Genomic DNA, 17,321 nt, shown 5'->3' with positions numbered 1-17,321 from the left:
ATAACTTCCTGCAATGACAATGCCTTTTTATAGTTCAAAACACTACTGGTAAGTTCAAAGAAATAGTTTAAGAGAGACTGTCGATCATTATATCAGGCTCATAAATGCTGACGAGAGTGAATATAACAACCTTTGGTTTATTACATATTGCGCTCCTTCAGTAAATGAATATCAAAACGGTTCTTATCTTTACTATCCTCTATCAAACTAGGTAAAAGTCTCAGTGGCATTAATATCCCTTTTGCAAGAGTGACCAGACCAAACCACAGACCATACACATTGTTACAACAATACATTCAAATATTAAATACAAAAAAATATAAAAGTCAAATGAGTGAGCACCATACCCATTTTATATGCAATAAATAAAACATTGTATTGATTTTGGTTTTGGCGTTATGTGAATACACTATGGTAGTCAGTTAAATATAATTATTTCACACTTTTTATGAGCAAGCATTATTGAGTGCATCACAAGTCATATAAACATAGATAGGGTTAGGGCTGGTTTGTACAGCCTATTACCAAAATGATGATTGTTTCCTTTTTTGAATAATGTAGAATTAATCATTACTGGGGATTTTACTGATAGTTTGCATTGAGATATTAGACTTCGAAAGTTTAGCATTTCATTTGACATTGCAATTTCGTAATTTGATCTCTAAGGCCTAGGTGGGTTACATGCGTCTGACAGGGAATCTGCTGTCGGCCTTGAAGCTACAAAGGTTCTTAAAGTTTGACTCTGTGTCTCTCCTCATTTTCTTCAGGCTGAGATGGTTCATGCTGATATAGACAGTGCCATTGGAGACAACAAGCATGGAAAGAAAATGAGGCTTCAGACTCTCAAGTGAGAACCGTGGCACACACACACACACACACACACACACACACACACACACACACACACACACACACACACACACACACACACACACACACACACACACACACACACACACACGCACCCACACACACAAACACTGACCTTTAATTAGTAGTTAGCTAACTTAATCTCTCGATGCCTCCTCCTCTTCCTCTAGGGTGAACCAGGAGAAAATGAAGCATCACAGAGAAAGCATCCTCCCCCCCTCGGCCCCTAAGGGCCCCTCACCCGCTGCAAAGGGACGTGTGGCAGCCTCAAGCACACAACGTAAGAATTGGACAGGTTCTTAAAAGAAATCTCCTTTCACATGCCATGCTCACATTTTATTCAATAGTTGCATTTACATGAGCTTTTGTGTGTGAATGTAGATCAACGAGCATCCGGACAAAATGACATGGAGTCACATGAAAAGCTGGCTCAGCGGATTGAGAAGGATGTGGTGAGAGTTTTTATCCACACTGACACCTGCCAGTACATTACACAGCCTCATAATGCTTTGTTAATCATACTTAATATCAGGGTTTGTCTCCCTCAGCAAATCCTCAACTGTTCCCTGGATGACATAGAGATCTTTGTGGCGCGGCTGCAAAAGGCAAAAGATGCCTTTTCTCAGCTCAACAACCGCAACAAGAGTAAGAAGAATAAGAAGAAAGGACCAGCAGGTCTGTCGCCCTTTCTTCTTTCATGCGGTGGCAGGAATGCAGTGACAATATGTTCATATTGCTCACGTCATCATGTGTGTGCCCTCTTGTGTCCTGCGGCCTAGGACCATCATCTAGTGATGTTTGTGTGTGTGTGGTAGCAGTGACCAGTTTGGAGTTATTTAAAGTAAAACAATACTCATCATAACTGAGGTTATGACCAACAAAGTCAAAATATTGCCAATTCCAAAAAGATTGGAACAACATGTTTATGAAGTGAAAGTGTATTATCGACTGTTCTCCCAAATTATAACTGTGCAAAGTATTTTTACAACATATTGCTGAGTAATATTTAACCACCAAAACTGGCAGTGCTGTGATGCTGTGTCTTTATTTCAACATACATACATGTGAGGCCAAACATCGATGTGTTGTTTTGTATGTGCATGGTGAGGCGCAAACACACATACACAACGTGTTGTGTTTCTACACATCATTTGGTAATAGACAACACAGGTTTGTGTTGTCCCTGACTACCGAGACATAGAGAATATTTTTTTTATGTAAACGTAAGTTAAAACTTAACTTATTAGGTCTGATTTATCATAATTGATGTAATAAGGAACTTGCATGCACCTAAAATTACAATTCAAAAGAACAATTTATATTTTAGGTATATGTCTCTGGTTTCTGTGGTTATGTGAATTGTGGGACCTTTCGAGTCATATGTCATAATAAGAAACCCTGATGTAGCACATTTTCTCTTCTACTCTCTGGTCAAGGTGAAGTTTTCAGCTGTAAAGCTGTTTATAACTAACCATAAGTGTACCACTAACCGTAATACAAAGTTGCAAGCTTTAGTAGAGATGAAACAATAGCATTTCTGTAAACCTTGGCCATAAAGTGAAACCTGCATCCAGTCTGTAATAAGTCTGCATGGAGGGCCGGTAACTCTGGAGTCTGTGTGTGGTCATTGTTGCTCTGCTTGTTTACAGAGGGCATGTTGACCCTGCGAGCCAAGCCCCCCTCTGAAGCTGAGGTTATTGATAGCCTGCAGAAACTGAAGCTGGCCCTCAACCTCTTGGTGAGATATCACAGCTCCTAACCTCTCCACCTTTGTTCATCAGTTTTTCTCTCTTTTCAACTCTTTCTCACTGTGTATCTGTCATTGTGCCCCCTGCAGGCCAAACTGAAGAAGCACATACAGAATCCAAGTGCGTCTGAGCTGGTTCATTTCCTCTTCGGCCCTCTGGAGCTGGTAAGAGCTGCAAATCTGTGGAAAAAGTGTCTAATGTCAAACAGGTTTATAAGGACGATCATCTCAAACACAGACTATTTTTTCTAAATGTCAACAATATTAGTACTCTATAAATAAGTTACTCATTTCATTAGATAACCTCTTTGTTGACTGGGCCAGAAAGCACATCTGACGAAGCTTTATTAAATACACAGAATCAAAGCCGTCTAGTGTTTGCATTGTTGTCATCAGACATTCCTCCTATTGTTTTCATTTTTTCTGGCACCACACCCACTGTCGCTGTTAAACTCACACCGGACTGGAGCAACATAGCTTTCAGCTCTGATTTAGGTGCAGCCACACTTACATAAAGCCGGTTTCCCAAGCCTCAGTGTACGGCCACACCTTCGATACTGCTGGATAGAAACACAGAGCTGTCATTAGGCTCTGCCAGGTGATATGGTGCAGTAACCTCTGGACTGCATGGATTTGCTTGATAAGACCAAGATAAAGCCGTAGCCGTATAATTCAAATTTGATCTCTAGCTGTCCTCAACAATAGATCCCAACATGCAGAAGCTTTGGATACATGTGTATTCGGTTTTAAATTGTTTTGCAATGTAAATAAGATGCAGATATTTGTGATGCGTTAACATTCAATATTTAGTTTGCTGCTGTTGTTTACACCCAATATATATTACTTTTGTGTCTTCTGAATGCAAACAAATATATTTTGGAATATCTTATTAAGTTGCCTTCTCACCAAATTGTTGAAAAGCACTTAATGTAATTGTTCAATAAACTTCTGGATGCATCCACAGGTGTTGCAGAGCTATGGAAGTCCTGAACTGGCGCGTTCAGTAATCTCCCCGCACCTTTCCAAAGAAACCGTGGACTTCCTGCGGGGACACCTCACCCCCAAAGAGATGACCATCTTTGAGCTAATGGGGGATGGATGGACCAAACCTAGGTAAACATATGAGTGTATTTAAATAACACTTTTATTCAAAGTGCTTTACAATTTACCTCTCGTGCACACACAAAGTCACACGCTGACGTAACTGGCCTAACCGTTGGGAGCAAGGACACTTGGGTGCATAATTACTAATGGCTCTGTGGTGTTGATGCGTAGCTTAAAGTGGACCTATCATGCTATATTTGAATAATATAGTGTAGGACCATACCTATATAAGGCATATTTATACTTTTTTTTTTCCAAAATACCAAACAGATCATGCATTTTAGCCATGCCTCATTTCGCTCAATTTGACATTTTTTAGCTCTGTTTTTGCAAGGGCTGATTCTGTGAGAACAGCACCACCTACTGGCCTGGCATATGTACTACAGCGTCTCCAGCGCTTTCGGACGGCAATGGCCGTGGCTGTCTCCTCCTGATTGGTGGAGTTGGCCCAATAGCCGTAGCGCCACTGTCCTGACGTCAGGACAGTGTTCAAATCTGGATCAGTTTTTATCAGATCCGTTGCAGCCCCTTTTTTAGAGATTTGGGTATGGAGGAAAATAGAGAGGGTTGTGTTTTCTGACACTTGGTGAGTTCCCTGGAACACCGGGGACACATATTCATGTATAAAAGACGTACAAAAGTGCATTTTGCATGATAGGTCCCCTTTAAAGTTCACCTTATGACCCTCCTGTCCCTCTTCCTGCAGAGCGGAGTGGCCCAGGGACCAGTGCGCTCCTCCTTATCACCCAAAGTTTCGTAATGGCTGGGAGCCGCCAGCGGACTACTTCAGGATGGCCCCGTGGGAGACAGAAGGACTTGGGGGGCCACTGGGGTCTCCAACCAGCGCCGATTACAAAAAACACTCTGCTGAGGATGTAAGGGTTTTGTTTGTTAGCCACTATCTGTGGATTTGGCTACCATTGCCGGTCCTAACCCCTGAAAAATGTAACAATTTCCTCTGCTTTTACAGTATTATGGAACTCATTCCTCAAACTCGTCAAATGGGTAAGTTATAAAGTCCTTCATACATTTTGCTGTCTCTTTCACACATTTCAATAAACCGTTCAAACTTTTAATAAGAGGATACAATGTGTCTTAACAGGTCATACAACGGGATGCCCCCCACCCGCAAACATGCCAAAATTCACTACCACTTTGTAGCACGGAATGCCAACGAGCTGTCGGTGCTGCAGGACGAAATCCTCGAGGTAAAAACAAAGACATGTGTTCAAAATGTAAACAAAATGCTGATGCAGCTGTGAACAAATTGATATGTCCAGTCCTCAAGCATGACAATGTCAGTTCCAGCACTAAGTACTTGCTTTCAAGTTTTGAATGGACTAGATTGGGATGTGAAATGTGTCTTGCAGGTGATAGAGGATGACAAACAGTGGTGGAAACTACGAAATCGCAGCGGTCAGGCAGGCTATGTCCCGGCAAACATCCTGGAAGTTGTGAAGATCGAGGACTCAGAAGCCGCCTATAACCAGGTGACCTGTTGTAGTGTACAAGTGGTGCAATAACAGTACATTATAAGAGGAACAGCCATAAAACTTGGCCATTTTTATAATGACTTTGTTAAAATTCATGCTTGACATTTCTGAGTGGATTTTGTAGCTGTGTGGTGTTTTTTGAAGCGTTCATACAGGCAATCTTTCCTGCAGCTACACATAAACAAATGTAGGTACTGTAATAGAATGAAATGCAGCAACAGGACATGATCCCTTTCACTTACTTTGCCTACAGTCACCATCCTTATCTCAGCTACACAACTTCAGGTGTGTTGTCAAGATTAGATCAAATGAGCTAAGATTAGATACGATTATATCATCCTTTATTTTGTCTGAGAGTGGAGCCATTTTTAGTGTAACAACAGCACATGGTAATAATGCAATACAGTAAGCATCAGTAAGAAGATAAATGAATAAACAAAAATAAATACAGACAACCATTTATCTTAACAAAGTAAAATGAGTGAATAGTTGAGTTCACATTATTATACTTATACTATAATTGTCAGTTTTCCTCTGTGCGATGGGAGCAGGAGAGGTCAAGGTTTCTTATCACTGCTTGTTATTCATTCGTTATGCAGCTAGGAAGTGTAACATCTGGGTTAAAAGTAAAAGGGATGATAAGGACACAAACAGATAACACATTTGAAGTGAAGAAGTCATAATAAAGAGACATGACAGAGATTTCAAAAAAATTATCAGATGAGTAAAAAGCCTAGATACAGCACAAGCAATGGTTGTTGTTTACAGGACAAATCATCACACTGCATGCAGGTTTACCAACGCCCTTCTCATACTGTATGCAGCAACTCTCCCTGGTGCCAAATTCTTTCACACATATTTTCTCTTTTGGCCTCAGGGCAAAAATGTATCAACCACCAGTGAGAGAGAGAAGAACCTGTTTTTGGAATAATAGTGGCTTTCTCATGAACTGTATATTTTCTGTGTGTGTATTTGTGTGTGTGTTCATTAGGGCTACGGGACGACATCTCCTGGTTCTCTGAGCCCTGGAAGCAGCTTCAACCATGGTAAACCCTTTGATCAAAGTGAGTGAATACAAACATCACAAAGTCAGATCCAAGAATAACAGATAAGACCAATGGTTGTTGCTCGATTCTAACATCTGCTACCATCCTTTTTCTGTTCTGCAGAAGAGATGCAGAAGGTCCAAAGTGAGTTATTGGAGAAAATCCATAGCAAAAACCAGCCGTCTGTCAAAAAGTACCGTGGGGTGGGATCAACCAGCAGCAGCCATGTACCGCTCAACCTTGACTCAACCCCAGAGCAGGTGACCGCGTGGCTCAGCGCAAAAGGTTTCTCGAAACCGTAAGTCACCCCCGATGCTCAACTATCGAGGAAATCCAAATACCTTTCCTCTAAAATACCTTCATGTTTTTTTTTTAAACGTTGTTGATGTCCTGACTTTTCCTCTAAAACTACCATCAGGTTATTTTGACTAAAATGTCTCAACAAATATTGGATTGATTGTCATAAAATGTGATATTTATGCCTCCTTTCAGGATTAATTAGGAAGAACATGTATTTTAAAAAGCATTACTGATGGCTCAGCTTAAAGGTGGGGTAGGTAATTTTGGAGAAACCAGCTCGAGATCGCTAGAATTTGAAAATACACAGCCGGAAAAAATCTGCCACTTCCTTACAGAGCCCCTCCTCCAACACACACGAACACGCACATGACCAATGAGGGCACGAGATAAGTTTGTGCACAGATGGAAGGCTGACAGGCAGGTAGGCCATTCAGTTATTTTAGCCGGGCCGGCTAAAATGATTGGTCGTACTTTTTACAGTACTACAGTTTTAACTTTTTAAGTTTGAACTTTTATCCATGTATTTTTTCTTTTAATGGTTATTTTATTATCTTTTCTTTTTAATGACTGATTTTAAATGCCATTTTAATAATATCTTCCATTTTTGTAAAGCACTTTGAATTGCCTTGTGTTGAAAGGTGCTATATAAATAAACTTGCCTTGCCTTGCCTTACGGCTTCCACAGATGAATTTGTTTCTCAAACTTACCTACCCCACCTTTAATATCCTTTAAAACCCCAATGAGGCATTATGCGCAACATCAGCTTGCTAAACCGACACCAATGAGAATCAGTTCATTATTGTTGCTGTTGTTTACATCTGTGTCTTAAAAATGCCATTATGGATATTTTTTGGATGGTCAACTCACTATTGGAAACTATGTATACATTTAGAATTACATTACATTCATATATAATGAGATTCCTGACTGTCCACAGGACCATTGAATGTTTGGGGATCCTGACTGGAGCACAGCTGTTTTCCCTCAACAAAGAGGAGCTGAAGGCGGTGTGTGGAGACGAAGGAAATCGTGTCAACTCTCAGATCACAGTGCAGAAAGAATTGCTGGAGGTTTGTCACACACACATGCACGCAAACTGCTAACACTCCTGTTACGACAAAGCTGTTTCTTTTATGGTTAGACCAAAACAAAATATAAACTCACTTATGTATCAAATGTAAAACGTGTTTGTTAGATCTGAATAATACCTTCCTGTCTCAGCTTTCAATGTCTTTCAGGGCATGTTAAGACAAGTCACTTTAATAAAAGTGTGTGTCAGCTGAGAGTCATCCTCGTATTATAATCAGGTCAGAACTCACTAGGTGGGATTCGTTGACAATTTAACAGCTTCCCACATGGATAATGACATAATAACCCGCAGTTATGCAGATTCATAAATTCACAAAACGCAATTACAACAAATTGGCAAATTACATGATACAGTAAATAGATATCACAAGTATTACATACACACTTTGTGAGACACTCATGTATGAGAGTGACAACTTCAGATCTTAAACTGTAAAAAAATAACAATCAGCTGTGGTTTTAATTATCAAATGCAGCTCACAGGAGAAACAGAGCAAATCAGGGTGAAGCAATGAGTCCTGACTAAGTCGAAGCAGACTGGTCTAGACTCCAGAGTAATATGGAGGGGACAAAAACAATATTGACAAAGAAAAATATTTGGTATTTTAAAGTCTAACATTATTAAAAGTATTGCGGATAAGGAGTTAGAGCCTGTCGTGTATTTATAAAAATATTTAGGATTATGCTAATTTTCTTTCTAACCTTTACCGTTTCAATTCACTTTTACCATCTTTTGTTTTTTAAATATTATTTTTTAAGTCAATCTGTTATCCATGTAATGCATTGTTGTCTTTTTATATTATCAACACAAAACATATAGTTTTCTAAGTACCTTTCCGTTAATGATCCAGTGTGATCCTCAGATCTCCTCAAAAGCAGACAGGATCATTTACTGTGTGTACTTCCTTGTTTTAAAATGCTGTAATAAAGACCAGGATAAGAAAAGTTTAGATTCACGTCTAAACAGAGCATTTCTTAAAAAGGCACTAGATGGTTTATTTTGTAGCTTGTGGTCCTTTGTCTCTCTTTGAAATAGGGGAATCCTTAAACAGCAGTTTGGCATAATACTAAAGGAGAAACATTCATAAACAATAAATAAAAATTAGTCTTCTTGCGCTTCCTTTGCAGAAGACCAAAGGAGACACGGAGCTGCAGGAGGTCATGAAGCGGCAGCAGGAGAGAATCAACTCTTGCAGCAAAGACTGAACGGACGCTTTCCCCTCTTCAGAAGCTTCTTCAATCAAGCTCCTGTCAATTATCACCGACAGTGGAACATACTGAAATGTTGTATACATTTTTAATTGTATATTTATTTTGTATCACCCAATATGTATGTATTCCAGTGTTTTCTTATCTAATTATGTTGCTTCTGTTTTCATTGTTGTTGTATGAAAGAGGGTGACTGTGAATCCATGTACAGTTGTGAGAGGGTGTGTGTGGGAGCATGTGTAAGCACACCATGCATGTATTGTGCATATTTGTACTGTGTGGTCAATGTTTATGCTCATTGTCAATATTGCAGCTGTTTATTGAATGACTTCAATAAGTAGATCTTAGCTATAGCATAACTAAACCTGTGCCAGAATGTTTGACACCTTTTCTGATATATAGCCATTTATTTTCATATTACTGTTTACAACTATAATTAAAACTACTGTATATGTCAGAAGTATTCTCATCAATCCTGCTTACTAACTGCAGTTCAGCTGTAGGTATTAATAGAAATAATGTTTTTAATCAGAATTCAGACATTCTGGCAAGAGAAACTCATTCATGACATTATTGTACATAACAGTGAGATGCTGTCATTCATGTTGTTTTGGAGCAGCATGATATTTGCAGTGTAAGCTGAACACATACAGGAAAAATAAGGAAAACATGAAAGTGTGTTGCTCTGATAATAATACTTAAATGAAGATTTGGGCATTCAAGGGGTTGTAAATATAATGGGACAATAAAATAATATCTTGTTAAATATTTGATGTCTCATCTTTTTGTAATGACTTTATTTCCTGTGTTTGTCACTGGATTAATAAAACCCGAGGTGGAGAAACAGTCAATAGTTATTTTATTGTATAATGTAAGATCAAGAAAGAAGTTCAATTAAGTACAATGATAACTTATCCTCAATTAAACAGGATTTGTCATTTTTTGTTGTTTCAGCATGATAGATAATGAAAAAAACATCACTTTAAAATACCTCACAATCCATTTTTACAACTGTATCTATAACACCATACCACTGTTGCTCAAGACGCTGTAAGGCAATTCAGAGAAATCCTGTGAGCACAAAAATTGCGCACTGAATCTGAAAATACTAAAACGACACTAAGAAAGGATCATTCCCGTACTATCAACTGGAGTATAAAACCGAACAGATACAATCAATGTACGATGCAGTAGAAGAGAAAAACTTCCTGTAGGTACAGTGTAGAGAAAAGACCTCATTTATGGAGATACGCGTCAAGCCAGAGGTCGCCCGAGTTCTTCAGTGACCTGAAAAAAAACAAAAATACACACGACATCTATCAGGCAAGAGGTTCATCACTTAACTTTGTTCAGCAAGAACATTTTATTTAGTTATAGCCCTCATTAATCTGTCAGTTGGTTAGTTTCATACCTTTGTTTTGTTTAACAATCTCCTCAAAAGCTTTTGTTTGTTGACAACCTCAACATGTCCTTTCCCAGCAGTAGATGATAAACTACTTTTAGTATTGGACTTACCTGAAAACATCAACAATGCCTTGCCACATTGTTTTGACGCTGTAAGGAATCCCATGTTTCTCACACAGAGCACGGACCAGCGGGGCCACCCGATGGTAGTTGTGGCGCGGCATCGTGGGAAACAAACTTCAGACGAGAAACGGAACAGAAAGGGTCCATCGGACATGTTTAAAAAATAGTGTTATAATTTTAAATTGAAATCAAGGTTGTTGTTTAAAATCAGCTTATTTCACTGTCATATGTGAGTTTATTATAATATATTTAATAGTATATTGTACATCAGCTTTTTCCAACTCTATTCAATGAAGCTATAATGTATAATGTTTATGCTGAGTATAGTATTCAAATCATTTCATACTAATTTCTTCAAATAAAAACTTACAAAACTTTGAAAACTTTCTCTTTTTATCTGGACACTAAAAAAGTGTGGCTACTTAATTCTTGAAGATCATCATGCTTTCAGATTTCAGGAATGATGTACTGATGGACTTGTAATGCTTTTTGTATCTATAAGATGATTATTTCCCATTTATTTGAAGATCTTTTTGATTGTTTTCCTACAAGCTTTTGAGCTGATGAACACATGCTCTGCTCAGACTAGATCATTGACTCACTGATGTTCGATTTGAAAGTTGAGGTGCCCGCTGAACCAGTCGTTGAAGGGGGACTGCTTGATATTACAGGTGGCCTTTAGCTAAAACAGAGAGCGAGAAAAAATGCAAATGAATATATCAGCATCACATACAGATCACTGTGGACTGTCCCCTAAAAACCTGCGGGTACCTGCATGGAGAGCCAGTCCCGGTGCTTATCGTGGTCGATGTCCATCGGCAGATGATTCATCTGAGTCACCCACACAAACCAGTGACTCTCCAAAAACCTGCCATTCACAACAACACCAGTCAGGAATAACCATGTGATCCAGGTAGATAACATGTCGGCTTCTATTACATTATAAAGGGTTTGTTAGTTGAAAATAATGTTATTTTTGTAATTTAAGTAAAAACAATTATATTATGAATCAAACATTTAAACATTTCAACTTTTGGGTATCATTGGAATCCTATTCTAGCATAACATTTTTTGCAGCTCGCAGTTTAAAGTGGACCTATCATGCTATATTTGAATAATATATTGTAGGGCCATACCTATATAAAACATGTCTGTGAAGTTTTTTTTTTCAAAATACCAAACAGATCATGCATTTTAGCCATGCCTCATTTCGCTCTATTTGCTGCATTCCAGCCCTGTTTTTGCAAGGGCTGATTCTGTGGCAAATGAGCTGCAGCTGACCACGCCCCCCTGCAAAGGAGGGGGGTGAGGCACGAGCGTCATGTTACCATGCTGTTACCATGCTGTTACCATGCTGTTACCATGCCACGGCAACCTCTCATTCCCCTGATAGGTGGAGAGTTGCCCATATAGGCGGAGCTCCTTGTTTCTGACGTCAGAGATATTTCAAATCTGGATCAGTCTATATCAGATCCGTTGCAGCCCCGTTTTTAGAGATTTGGGTATGGAGGAAAATAGAGAGGGTTGTGTTTTCTGACACTTGGTGAGTTCCCTGACACACCGGGGACACATATTCATGCATAAAAGACGTACAAAAGTGCATTTTGCATGATAGGTCCCCTTTAAGTGACAATAAATGTGTATTTTTGAGTTTTAAGTTGTTTTTTGATTTGTTTAGAGTAATCGTTGCAGCATAGGTACAAACAAGAGGCATGTATGAGTGGTTAGATGTCAGTATTTGATTGTGTTACAGTAGGTGTGTGTGTTGGGGTTGCATTGATTACCTGACAAAGGTGATGAGCATCACTGAGCCGAACAGGCCGAACATGGGTATAGAACAGCACAGGTAGCGAAGGTAGTACGACAAAGACCAAGCCAGGTCCTTCAAAAGAGAGGAAGGTTAATTAGATGGATATAATATCTACTTTTCTTAAGTCATAAACATAAATAAAGAAGAAAATAATTTAGATCAGACTTTTTATCTCACTGGCCTCTCAGGGGTTTCTCGCATACATATTCAGTTATCAGACAGAAAATGTTGCTTATGTAATCTGCACTGTAACACAATAAGACAGCATCTTACCACCCAGTCGTGGCGTGAAATCATGGTGCGTATGATCTGCACGTGGAAGTAAATTGGAATAAGTAGCGGGGGTCCAACTATAGGGGAGGAAAAAATAACAGTTATACCTGTGAAGTTTTACAGTTTCAATTTGTTTAAATGACTCCAGGAAACATACCAAGAAAGAAGTACTGGTGTTGGTAGTGGTAGGGCATATATTTGATCTTTTTTATGCCGTACTGTAACAGAGAAAACAGAGTTAGAATGAGAGTCTGGTCAAATGCTGTATATATTAGTTTTTTACTGAACTTGCCTCCACTGGTTGAGTGGCTCCAACCACGAAGACGTGCAACATGTTGACATCAGGGTCCTTACTGAAGATGTTGGGTTTAGCATGATGCTGGAAATGTCTGTGATTCCACCAGTTAGCAGACGCACCCTAAGAAAAACAATCTCTTAATAACTGTGAAAAAACGTAATTGTAAATAGGATTAGGAATACCAATTACCTTCAAATGGCCGATGGAAAACTTGTGCAACACGTGATTCCAGCTGGATTTCTTAAAGACGGACAGATGGCCAAAGTCATGCTGCAGCCACCCAGCCTGCAACTGCAGAAGAAGAAGTGAAAAAAGCATTAATATATTCAAAACATAATCAAATGTACGCCTGGGTGTAAATATCACTGTCTACAATGGACAACTGGGTGCATTGTTTCTTTGCCATGTAATATATACACCCAGGCATTGTACAATATAGTCGCCCAGGTGCAAATAGCATCTGCCTTAATTTATAGTTAGGCACAGACATGCAAAAGGCCCAACTACCACTCCGATACAAGCTACACAGAGACTTTATAGTTGTGTTGAGCCTATTTCTATTATTGATTTGTGTCTCTTTGTGGTCTCTACACCTCTCTATGTGGTCTTGTGTCTAATTTTGTTACCCTTTTATTTTAGTGACTTTTTAATGCTTTGTTTCTTTTCATTTTGGTTATTTTCAAGTCATTTTCTCTGTGTCTTTGATGATTCTTTGTGTTTCTTTGTGGTTGTTTTTCCCCTTTTAATAGTCAGTTTATTATGGATTATTTGTGTCTTTGAAACTGTTTTGCATAACTTTCTTTTTCATGTTCCAGTCTTTTTATGTTTATTTGTGATAACTTTTGAATCTCTTCCACTATATGAGAAAATGTATGATGTTTGACTCACCTGAGCAGTTGCCAGCATGAAGGCGCTCAGAAACGTCAGAGTCCAGCTGGTCCCCCAGACCCAGATGATGAGCCAGGCAAGGGCCTCCAGCAGCAGGATGTGACCCAGGTGGAGGCAGAAGAACAGAGGCCGGGCTTCAAACAGACCCTCGCTCTCTGCCTTCGCACGTAAAGAGTGGAAATCTTTTATGATTGCCGCCTGAAAGTAGAGAAGAAGAAACAGACAGGTCCAGCAAAGTTCAACAGATGATGCAAGCAATAAAAAAGTATGCATGCGTGCTGCTATACATGGTATCTATTCACCATGTTGTACCAATAAGACGTGACTATTGAGATGTTGATTTATTTGAAGAATCTGAAGCACATCTCACGTTTTTGTCCCGGTCCTGACTTGGCTCTGTTGCTGCCAGCTCTCCAATGAACAGGGGCTTCAGAAACTTTTGTACATATTTTACGTTGGGATGAAAAGCAGTGAATGCCTCCTGGGAAACAGAAATTAGAAATCTTGTCAGAGAATAATTTAATAACATGTGTACATGTACAAGTCATTATTGGGGTTAAAGTCCCCTCGTAGGTGGTTAAAGTCCCCTACGTGTGCCGTTTTGGTTTCAAGACCCTGGTTCGGAGGACACCAAAAAAAGTCCTAGAAAAGACAACTTAAACTTAAAGGGGACCTATCATGCAAAATGCACTTTTGTACGTCTTTTATACATGAATATGTGTCCCCGGTGTTCCAGGGAACTCACCAAGTGTCAGAAAACACAACCCTCTCTATTTTCCTCCATACCCAAATCTCTAAAAACGGGGCTGCAACGGATCTGATAAAAACTGATCCAGATTTGAACATTTCTCTGACGTCAGGACGGAGGAGCTGACCTATCAGGGGAATGAGAGGTTGCCGTGGCATGGTAACAGCATGGTAACACGACGCTCGTAACTCGGCCCCCTCCTTTGCAGGGGGGCGTGGTCAGCTGCAGCGCATGCAAAGACAGGGTGGAGGAGAGCAAAATAGAGCGAAATGAGGCATGGCTAAAATGCATGATCTGTTTGGTATTTTGAAAAAGAAAACCTATAAATATACCTTATATAGGTATGGCCCTACAATATATTATTCAAATATAGCATGATAGGTCCACTTTAACTAATGTGCATTTAAAGAAAAGAGGAATTGTTTTGGCGAAAACTAAAAAGGTACCATGGGGTAGAGGAATTAGTTTTGGTTTCAAAACCCTGGTTCACGGAGGATACCAAAAAAGTCTTAGAAAGACAAGGTAAACTTAAAGTGGACCTATCATGCTATATTTGACTAATATAGTGTAGGACCATACCTATATAAGGCATATTTATACTTTTTTTTTTTCAAAATACCAAACAGATCATGCATTTTAGCCATGCCTCATTTTGCTCAATTTGACATTTTTTAGATCTGTTTTAGCAAGGGTTGATTCTGTGAGCAACAGCACCATCTAGAGGCCTGGCATATGTACTACAACGTCTCCAGCGCTTTCGAACGGCAATGCCGTGGTTGTCTCCTCCTGATTGGTGGAGTTGGCCCAATAGCCGTAGCGCCACTGTCCTGACGTCAGGACAGTGTTCAAATCTGGATCAGTTCTTATCAGATCCGTTGCAGCCCCTTTTTTAGAGATTTGGGTATGGAGGAAAATAGAGAGGGTTGTGTTTTCTGACACTTGGTGAGTTCCCTGGAACACCGGGGACACATATTCATGTATAAAAGACGTACAAAAGTGCATTTTGCATGATAGGTCCCCTTTAACTATTTGCATTTAAAAATAAAAAAGAGGAATAGTTTCGGCGAAAACTAAAAGGTACCATGGGGTCAGATTATAATTTTCCAAAGGGGGGTTTGTTCAGATGTGTGTATCTCACACTGCACTGTAACTGTGATTCATGTATCTTTGCTTTTAAATGAGTGTTTTTAAATGCCATTTTATATCATTGCTTTTAAATGAGTGTTTTTAGATATCATTTCATAATATGTTTCTTAAATGCTATTAATGTCTTTCATTTTTGTAAAGCACTTTGAATTGCCTTGTGTTGAAATGTGCTATATAAATTGCCTTGCCTTGCCTTGCCTTGCCTTGCCTTGCCTTGCCTTGCCTTGCCTTGCCTTGCCTTGCTTTGCCTTGCCTTGCCTCGCCTCGCTACTATTAATAATAGTAAAAGTACTGGTTCTGCATAAATATGGGCCCTGTAAATGTTATGTTACAAATATATTTCTAGCTTGTCAATACTGATGCAACAATGTGTAAGCACTGCAGCATATTGCTGGTGTAGCCTGACGTAAGGGGCAGGTACACTTCAAAGGGACACATGATACATCTTTGAGGGTATGATAAAGGATAGAAACCACTAGTTAAATATTCAAAGATGTGTTGGATTTTAAGAGCATAGGACATGAAACGTGAATTTCTCTAGTCACAAAGTGACTATGACCGTCGGATTAATGCAGTGAATTAAAAAGTACTATAGTACATGTCCCTCTGAAATGTGAGGGTGTACTGTAGAAGTAAAAACTATTTTACCTGTTGAAAATGTTGAGTTACATTTCTCCACTGACATGTTTGAACACCACACCAACTGAAGCCACTTATATTCTCAGCCTCAGGTAATATGTTATATTAACCATAACATATATAATTAGTCATTAAAGCAACATATCACCGAGGCGTCCTCTCCTGCGTAGTGGCTGATGACCCGGCTGCCTCCTGGGTGTCTTTTGGCCCACTGTGTGATGTTGTAAACCTTCCGATCAATCACCAGCCACTGGTCCATCCTGTTGCAGTGGCTCTGCACCTCCTCCCAGGTGTAGACCCCCCCGGCTTGCCCGCTGCCCGGCTCCCCTGCCTCCGTCAGATGGCCTCCACCTCCCATCTTCACTGCTGTCTCTGGCCTGGGTCCACCTGCGCACTTAAGTCCCAGTCAGTCACAGACTTGACACCTGGATGAAGAAACAGAGGTGTGTTAATCTCCCCTGGGACAGTGTGCGAGGAGAAGGAGTTAGGAAGAAAATGATTTTAACCTGTTGCTCTCTTTAGTTTAACCTCCCAGCCTGTGTTACACAAGTGAAGTCAGAAAAAGAGCACAGCAACATCTTCACTAATAATTGATGATGAAACTCGACAACAAGCAGGCTGCTAGTGAAAAAGGGTGGATTCAAATGTGGAGTTTGCATCATTCGTCTGTATCGACTTTTACCTCAAATTTGCATGTCAAGTGCACATCCTCACATTATAAAACACGCAAATTATCTAGGCTACTGTATATTTAGACTTTTATGAGTTTGTGTGCGACTATTCATCTTCACAGCCGCATATGAAAGCAATAAGTCGCGGTTCATTATAAAACGCGGCTGTAAAACACAGACCCATCAAATCACAGTCTCTCCATTACCGCTGATCGGCTGGTTATTGATCAGTTAAACACTGATCACAGATAGCAGACGGTACAGGCCCGCTACATTAACATAAAAAAGACAAATATGTCACACTTACAGGATCCAGATTTTGGCAACTCTCCCCGGGTTTCAGTCACATTCACACACCGGCTCACTTTATATGATCCCGTTCTTCAGACCCATTTTAAATATTACCAACATCCTAAATTCATCCTCGTGTCTTCCCTAATATTTTCATGGACTCATTCACCC

General features: G+C 39.7%; 2 protein-coding genes across 4 annotated transcripts in view; one reads left to right on the top strand and one right to left on the bottom strand.

Annotated features, from left to right (window-relative positions):
• Positions 1-9,627, top strand: part of eps8l2 (EPS8 like 2) — a 22,064-nt gene extending 12,437 nt beyond the window's left edge. The window contains exons 7-21 of the mRNA XM_034141472.1: positions 768-847; positions 1,041-1,150; positions 1,252-1,322; positions 1,419-1,545; positions 2,520-2,608; positions 2,708-2,782; positions 3,582-3,730; positions 4,428-4,596; positions 4,692-4,726; positions 4,824-4,929; positions 5,092-5,211; positions 6,206-6,278; positions 6,384-6,558; positions 7,499-7,631; positions 8,779-9,627. Coding sequence (XP_033997363.1) covers positions 768-847; positions 1,041-1,150; positions 1,252-1,322; positions 1,419-1,545; positions 2,520-2,608; positions 2,708-2,782; positions 3,582-3,730; positions 4,428-4,596; positions 4,692-4,726; positions 4,824-4,929; positions 5,092-5,211; positions 6,206-6,278; positions 6,384-6,558; positions 7,499-7,631; positions 8,779-8,856 — 1,590 coding nt within the window. The 3' untranslated portion in view covers positions 8,857-9,627. The remainder of the gene's footprint in view (positions 1-767; positions 848-1,040; positions 1,151-1,251; positions 1,323-1,418; positions 1,546-2,519; positions 2,609-2,707; positions 2,783-3,581; positions 3,731-4,427; positions 4,597-4,691; positions 4,727-4,823; positions 4,930-5,091; positions 5,212-6,205; positions 6,279-6,383; positions 6,559-7,498; positions 7,632-8,778) is intronic.
• Positions 8,980-17,321, bottom strand: fads2 (fatty acid desaturase 2). 3 transcript variants are annotated; one of them, XM_034141473.1, is made up of 13 exons: positions 17,167-17,321; positions 16,337-16,613; positions 14,026-14,136; positions 13,656-13,853; positions 12,957-13,058; positions 12,762-12,887; positions 12,627-12,687; positions 12,470-12,546; positions 12,171-12,268; positions 11,158-11,254; positions 10,989-11,068; positions 10,375-10,500; positions 8,980-10,146 (listed from the first exon to the last, which is right to left on the bottom strand). In XM_034141473.1, the coding sequence occupies exons 2-13, from the start codon at positions 16,544-16,546 to the stop codon at positions 10,095-10,097; spliced, it is 1,338 nt and encodes a 445-aa protein (XP_033997364.1). In that variant the 5' UTR covers positions 16,547-16,613; positions 17,167-17,321; the 3' UTR covers positions 8,980-10,094. The 3 variants fall into 3 exon arrangements, with proteins under 3 accessions (XP_033997364.1, XP_033997366.1, XP_033997367.1); XM_034141475.1 differs by lacking the exon at positions 17,167-17,321 and adding an exon at positions 16,695-16,770; XM_034141476.1 differs by lacking the exons at positions 8,980-10,146; positions 10,375-10,500 and having other exon boundaries at positions 10,985-11,068.

This window comes from Trematomus bernacchii, unplaced genomic scaffold (genome assembly GCF_902827165.1).
Source record: "Trematomus bernacchii unplaced genomic scaffold, fTreBer1.1, whole genome shotgun sequence".
In the NCBI taxonomy this organism is placed as follows: Eukaryota; Metazoa; Chordata; class Actinopteri; order Perciformes; family Nototheniidae; genus Trematomus; species Trematomus bernacchii.
This window is presented reverse-complemented; position numbering and strand designations above follow the sequence as displayed.

Bases quoted from the DNA above. Each gene is read 5' to 3' on its own strand.
- fads2 (XM_034141473.1), bottom strand. From the start codon at position 16,546: ATGGGAGGTGGAGGCCATCTGACGGAGGCAGGGGAGCCGGGCAGCGGG. The intron at 14,137-16,336 runs GTGATATGTTGC...TCTGTTTCCCAG, and splicing joins ACGCAGGAGAGGACGCCTCG to GAGGCATTCACTGCTTTTCA. The intron at 10,147-10,374 runs GTAAGTCCAATA...GTTTTTTTTCAG, and splicing joins GGCATTGTTGATGTTTTCAG to GTCACTGAAGAACTCGGGCG.